Source organism: Gavialis gangeticus, unplaced genomic scaffold, assembly GCF_001723915.1.
Source record: "Gavialis gangeticus isolate Ggan-Ray unplaced genomic scaffold, GavGan_comp1, whole genome shotgun sequence".
Taxonomy (NCBI): domain Eukaryota; kingdom Metazoa; phylum Chordata; order Crocodylia; family Gavialidae; genus Gavialis; species Gavialis gangeticus.
Window position 1 is genome coordinate 42,353,719 of NW_017728996.1, and position 7,508 is coordinate 42,361,226.

Genomic DNA, 7,508 nt, shown 5'->3' on the forward strand with positions numbered 1-7,508 from the left:
AAGGTCAAATGCTTCAGTTCCCCCCCCCCCCCCCAAAAAAAACCAAAAAAATATTCTCCATTGCAACATTATCCTCCACTTTGGAATTCTGCTGAACTACATACAGCACTGAGGTAAAAAGGTGCCATTTCCCAAGTGGTAGAAGTATTGCATGTAAAAATAGAGAACAATGAACACCACACACTACTATCAGACTATACATAAATTCAAAAAGTATTTTTCTTTAGACAAAGCAGGATTAATACAAATTTAAAAAAAAATTAAAAGCATCTGCCTCTTTAATTTCAAACTTTAGTTGAAGGTCTGTCAGCTCTTCTTTAACAGCCTCAGGCTCATCTTTTTTTCCATCTCTTTTAATTAAAGCACTTTCAATTGGTTTTGAGCCATCTTCAACATCAAAATATTCTTCTTCAGAGTCTATTAAAACAGAAGTACAAGAAAATAAATACCCACTTACAAAATAAAGGAAGACAACACTATACCATAAAGCAACATACTGATCTATAATAGTCAATTGTATTTGTCTCTTGACATGGTCTGGTCTGTAACAGTCATTTGCCTCTTGACATTTTCTGAAAAGTTATTTTCTCAGTATGCTAATTGCAAGCGAAACTGTAAATTAACCCACTTGTGAAATGATTGAGAACTCACCTCTTGATATATTTATTCATATATTTCTGGACTTAAAAGTGGAACAACTTATTTGTACATAGCTTTTATAGTATGAATTGATCATCAGAAGAAACAAGTGGTTATCACAGAACCTAGGTGTGTGCATTTCACAACCTGCTTTATTTGAACCAAGAAGCCAGTTGGTTGTGATTTTTCCTTCAGAGGGCACCACCTCCACACTCAGCTGGAGCTCGTCCTTGATTGGGTAGTCGTACCCTTTGAAATACATGCGACAGCCGACTGCTGGAGTGCCTCAGCTACTCATTTAATTCACAAAATGTTCATCTTCACAGGGTGGGTAAGAAACCTAACCCTGAGAAGTGTCTGGGTTATACTGTTCTTTAAAATTGACAAGCTTAGTACCCATGCTTGCCACCAGCAATCTCAATAAAACCTCAGTTTTGAAATTTCTAGATACTCATGAATTTAAAATGTCTACTACAGTCCTTCCAGAAATCAGCAACAACTAAATATAACTGTTTTCATTACCTCAAGTCTTACAAATTTAGAAGCTGGTATCAAAATTTCTTACCCGACTCTGCTGCTTCTAATAATAACGATGTCTCAAGCAAACCTTTTCTTCCATCTAGAATAATGGGGATAGCACGAGCCTAGAAACAAAAGATTGTCAACCACAGACACTGATCTATTTGAACTTCATAAGCCTTCCTTATGATATTTAATGTTCTTATTAAGAGATCCCCCTCGTTTCCAACATACTGTCTTGGAACAGTGAACATAGTCAAATTAACTTGCATTTCCAAGTTAGGACATGACAAAAACAGTTTCTCACCTTCCTTCAATATGATTAATGATATACATTCACCTGTTCTTACAAATCATGGTGACAAGAGCTGAAGTAGTTCACCTGAATATGATAGTGTCTGCCCTTGCTTTTCCTTCCCGCTTTCTCCCATACAGCCTACAGGCTTGTGTTATCTGCAAATATCTTCTTTCTGCCCGCTCAATATGCACAAACTTCAGTGTTCACCACTGTCATCTTTTAGCTCTAAGTAGTTTACCTTAGTGCTTGGAAGTGACAAGGCTGACTTCTGAGCCAATGGAATGCTATCAACTAGATCAATAACCATCTTGATCTTTTGGTCAGAGAGTCTCACATGAACCAGAGGAAGTCCTCCTGACACTTTGAATCTGAAAAGAGATAAATTATGATAAAGGAATACAATATGATGAAAGATTTTAATGGGACTGAAGTCAAGCATTAAATACAAGCAGCTTTTCAGCAGGTACCTAAATTAAGTCTACTTTATTTTAAAACACTTGATTAACTTTTTAAGAACAAGAGTCTAAAGATATAATCTGTGTTAAGCGTTTTGAAAGGCCTTCAAAATTAATGGTAATACATTAAAAACAGTTATTTTATGCTATATAGGATGCAGTAATAGCTCATTTCACTTGCTTGACAGAGGAAAATTAGCCCTCCAAAGTTTTTCTAATCAGAACCACTTTCCCACTCTCTCACCACAAACAACCTAGTCAAATGCATTCTTTTGGCCTTTCAGTATGGATGACAAAGGTGGTATATAGGACAATCTTTGTCCCAAGACCTGGGTGCACTGCCTCAGCATAGAAGCCCAAAGCTGAGTGCTGCTGACCTTAGCTTTTAAGTGGGGGTGTGGAAATCAAATATGAATAAACATGCAAAACCAGCATATTCCAGACTAGTTGTGCATTTAAAACACGTTCCACGGCCACAAGGTTTGTATGCTTTACTCAGAAGAGCAGAGAAGTTTGTACTGTTTAACAGGTATGTGAAAGTGGTACTTGCAGCAGGAGACTATATCCAGGAGAATCCGAAGTCAGATGTTCCTCACACTGCAATAGGTCATATACAATAAAGAGTATTGCATGTTTGCTGCCACTTCTCACACCACATCTGGGGCGTCCCTCCACCCCTCCTGCAGCATTGCCACCCCTCCCAAGGGCCAAGAGGCGGGTCCCACACAGCCCATCATGCCCCCAAGCCGTGGGGGCTCAGCAGTGCAGGCTGCTTTGCCCCAAGTCATGGGGGCTCAGAAAAACCAGGAGTGTCATGGTGGGCAATTCCAGTTTCACTTTATCTTCCAAGCCAGCATGCCAGCTTACAAGATGCCATCTAACAGAACTTTTACTGTAGAAAGATTTTAATACATGAAATACTTAAAACATGAACAAATCTATTCTGCCTACTCCTGGCACTTAGAGTAGATGTATTAAAAAGAGGCAAAGCTGCAAAAAGCCAGTTAAACCAGTCTAGACTGTAGGTAAGTAGTAAACATCAAGCAATAACCGAGGTGGGGGAATATCAATTACTTCAAGAGTAAATCTGACCACGAAAAGAGCATAGCAGAAAGAAATGAAGGCTATAAATCCCAGAGGTCTATTCTTTGCTGCTCACATATGGCAACAAGTTCAAAGGCTACAGGCCTGGGCAGAGCAAGTGTTACTTAAACTGTCGCATGGTTCCCGAAGACAAAAAACAAAACAAGAAATCCACAGCTTCAGTGGGGCTCAGGAACATGATGCAGCTACTGAAAGTGGCTGGCTCCAGCTCTACACCAGTGGTTCTCAACCCTTTTAGACCTAAGGCACCCCTATGAAAGTGACAGCTGTGCATTTTTGTGCTTTTTCAGCCTACAGAAACAAAAAAATCCCCATTTTTCTGTTGCAAAGAATTCAGTAAGACTGCAACTACTGATTTGAAATCTATGGGCTTATCTTGTTAAACCTAACAATGCTAATAATGTGGCATACCACAACACCCTTGAAAGGATCTCACAGCACTCTAGGGAGCAGTAACACCCTGGCTGAGAATCACTGCTCTAGGCTTAAGCCAGCCAACCACAGTCTAACCTAACTTCACACTCTAAAACTTGCTACACCCCCTCTCCTGTGTTTATCAGCCACCAGAGGGCAACAGACATATACACTGCCAGTGGTTCTCTCAACTCTCGTGACAGCAGATGAATTACAAGCCTCAGAGTCCTAGGTTACACTTCAAATTCAAAGAGAGGAAGAATGAGTCTTCTTCCCATCTTTGGCTCATTACTCCCCCGGCTTCTACTTGTACAATTTCCCCAATTATTTCACTGTTGCTCCCACCTATGGTTTCTTTCCCTTCATTTCTGTCAAGCTCTTAATCCTTCCTCATCCCTTTGTACCGACAACAGGTTGCTGCTACTCTTTTCTGCATGGATGTCAGCAAGGTACACCGAAATCAGAGCTTTCTGCTCCGTTTCCTGGTACTATGCTCGCTTTTGGCTCTCATTAGCAAAGCCTTGCTCAGCCACTGCAGCGAGTATGCTCAGTCACTAAATGAGTATAGTGCATATGGAATTCAGATGACAAAAGAAAAAATGAGAGTATGCAACATGCTCAAAAGCAGTTGGACTAGCAAGTGTCTGCTAAGCACATGCTTACTGATTTATTGATGGTTTCCAATTCTGGGTAGATTTTTACAGGGAACACTTGGCTGATATTGGGGTTAATTCTGCTAAACTCCTAGTCAAAGAATGAGTGAGCTTCCCAAAAAACAGTAATAAGTTAACATAAGCCTTAATTTTTTTCCACTCAATTTGTTCCAAGAAATAGTGGACCATTTTAACTGAAATTTTCATTCTTCATCTCAGGCTGAGTTTAAACATGGGAGTTATGAGCCTGAGAAGACCCAAGTTCAAGGCAACTAAAACAGGGCCTAAGGTCAAAGCTTTAAATACCTACCAACCAAGCAGTCTTCCTTTAAAGCATGCAAGAGGACTTTCAAGCTCTATTAGTGAATACAAATTATGACACAGTAAGGCATGTTTTTCCTCCAGAAGTCATAAACAATTAAGCAAGAACTTTTGTTAGTGTTGATACATTACTTGGCCATTCTGATGTCTTTCTCCACCATTGCTTTTGCCAACTGCACATGCATATCCATAGGCTGCAATATGTGCAAAGTGGATGGATGCTGAAATCTAGCCTTCTTCCAGTCTTCACCTACAAATTGGATAATCCACTTATTTTAAAATATTTACCTACTCCATTTGGTAACTACATAACAAATTATTCAAAAGATCACACAGATTTAATTCAATGTTAAAAATCTGTCTAATGAACTACAGTATCACTTGTACAGAGTCAAATAAACTCTATTATTTCATAAGCTGAACAGCTTCCAGTTCCACGTTACTTATCACAAGCAAGCTTAATCCAAAGCTAAAGGTATATCTCATTAAGGAGACTATAGAAGTATGAGCAGTATGATTTTAGTCATACAATTATTTAAAAAGTGCTATTTCAGTATATCAAGTTTTGTATGCACCTCAAAACATTTTCCAAAATATAAGTCATCCATGTTAAATTTCATTATGCACCTGCATATACACTTTTGCAGCCAAGCCAAACTATGCAGATCAATATATACTGTCCTTCAATTAAAATAGCATGTGAAACCTCCAAAGGAAAGTGGGATGGGGGGTGGGGAGGGGAGTAGGGGATTGGTATTTTACTAAAATTTTCTTCCTAACACCTAAGTGAACCAGTACAGTACAATGTCAGCCAATTCATAGAAGATGCATACTAAAAACAAAAACCAAAACACACATCACAAAAAGTGTCCACGACTTTTCATCTCTAATTTTGGCTCTGTTCTTCTTTTAACTATGCTACTTTAAAAACCAAAACAAACCAACCCACCCAACAATATCTTCTAGTACCAAAATTAAACACCTTTAACTTAATGCTTGATTAGATAGGAACCATACTTCAATACCTGCTCTGCTTAAGAGAAGTTGCACGTTTTTGATTTCCACATCAAACTTGTCATAAGCTTTATCCATAATCTCTTCTAAAGATGAAAAACTGGAAGCTTGATTACTACCTTGATTTATACTAGTCAGCTGGTTGAACAGATGAGAAATAAAATTAAATTTCAGTATAGAGCATATACAATATATTGTTTTGCATATTTCAGAAAGCTAAAAGTACTAAGACTTCACTTTTTTTGTAGTTTGCAATCCAACTACCTCAAAAAAATAGATCTTCACCGGCCTGCTATAAAACAAAGCTTGTTCTAGTGATCCTTAATATGGATGACCTTCCTATGGCACCATTTCTCAACTCCAGATACATTACAATATGAAAGCTAAATTCCACTTCCATCAGCAACACAGCAAGTTCACTAAGCTGTATTTTGGTATTTGTAACTTTAAAGAACATCCTTAACTTTACAGGGACTTAGAGCATCTTTTCTACAGAAATACCATGAATTAATTTCCTTCACAATCCTAAAACTAAACACATCCTCTAAGCTCTAGTTTGATTAAAAATGAATACTAATTTACTAAAACAACCGACATACAGCAATTTAACTGAAATATATGAACCCAGAAAATTCAACTCTATTTTTTGAAATACTGAAAACTATGGTTCTCTAAAGAAATGAAGAAAAAAAATAAAGCTCTTATTTTAGGAATTTTATAACAATACTGTTCACAAAAAAAAAATCCGTATCTGACGCTCACTGGTGTATTCAGCACAAGGAGTCTGCAAACAGGTGTGTTTTTTTTTTTTTGTTTGTTTGTTTGTTTTTTTTTACAAATACCAACAAGCACTGATGTTGTCAGCCTCAGATGAGCAGTTACATCAAATTACTGGGCAATCGTGTGTGCAGGTGGCAGCTTTACAAAAAAGTAGTCACCTGGGACTGTGCAAGGGCAACTACTTCCCCTTCTACAGAACTCAAAGGAAACTAGTTACATACCTGAAATGTACCAAAGTCCAAAATAAGCAAGTCTGACTTTTCCTGATAGAAACCAGTCTGTGGCACCACAAGGTAAGAAGGTTGTAGGTTAATCCTCAAGTCAAGTACTTTTCGTGTCTCAATAATATGTGCTAGTCCTTAAATAAAAAGCGGGAGGGAAGGGGTGAGAAAACAGTTTATAAACTTAAAACGTCAACATGTAAATCAACTGACATGGAACACAGAATAGGTCAATGTGAAAATTATCACCTTTTACCATAGGAAGTTGCTACCTAACTTGTATTTATGTAATACAGTCACTCTTTGGCTAACATCTCTACATCCCAGAATGCAATTGAGCAGGTAAGTCATAGAATCATAGAATCAATGAGTGGGAAGGGACCTAGACAGATCAAGTCTGACCCCCTGCCATGGGCAGGAAGGAGCACTGGGGGTGGCAGGGGTCATAAGACCCCAGCCAGGTGCCTATCCAGTCTCCTTCCAGGGAAGGTGAGTGCACCACCTCTCTGGGAAGCCTGTTCCAGGCTCTGGCCACCCTTACAGTGAAGTAGTTCTTCCTAATATCTAACCTAAACCTATCCTCCCTCAGCTTGTGGCCATTGTTCCTGGTGACTCCAAAGGGGGGCCCTGCTGAATAGACTTTCCCTGAGTGCCTGTTGGTGGCCCCTGATAAGGTTGTAGGCAGCCACAAGTCAAGCTTCAAAATCTATTGAAAATTATTTTTGGTACTTTATTTATCCTCTATATGGTCAAAGTGGCAGGGAGAGGTGGACAGCCAAGAAGTCACACCAAGTGAGGCGCAACAGCAAAAGTAAAACAACAACAAAAAAACTACACGCCACAGGAAACTAAGCAAAGCCCCCTCCCCCTCCAAAAAAAATTAGCAACACTAAGGCCTCTAGACCCTTTACTAAAAATGTAAGGATTTACTTAACACCCATAATTTACCTGTAGCAGTTCTTTCTTTAATTTCCTCCAGTTTAGTCAATGTGGCTGATGTCAGTTGCTCAAGATCTATTCCTTTACTTGTCTGAAAGAATTCCACCATTGCATTTATTGTTTTCTGTTAAAAAGAGGGGGGGGGGGGGGG

The 7,508-nt window shown here is 38.8% G+C and overlaps 1 protein-coding gene across 1 annotated transcript in view; it reads right to left on the reverse strand.

Annotated features, from left to right (window-relative positions):
• VPS13C (vacuolar protein sorting 13 homolog C) overlaps positions 1-7,508 on the reverse strand; it is a 220,119-nt gene that overhangs the window by 143,568 nt on the left and 69,043 nt on the right. The window contains exons 21-27 of the mRNA XM_019504366.1: positions 7,367-7,481; positions 6,419-6,555; positions 5,429-5,555; positions 4,536-4,653; positions 1,695-1,824; positions 1,205-1,283; positions 275-417 (exon numbers count right to left, since the gene is read on the reverse strand). Of these exons, the coding sequence (XP_019359911.1) occupies positions 275-417; positions 1,205-1,283; positions 1,695-1,824; positions 4,536-4,653; positions 5,429-5,555; positions 6,419-6,555; positions 7,367-7,481 (849 nt within the window). The remainder of the gene's footprint in view (positions 1-274; positions 418-1,204; positions 1,284-1,694; positions 1,825-4,535; positions 4,654-5,428; positions 5,556-6,418; positions 6,556-7,366; positions 7,482-7,508) is intronic.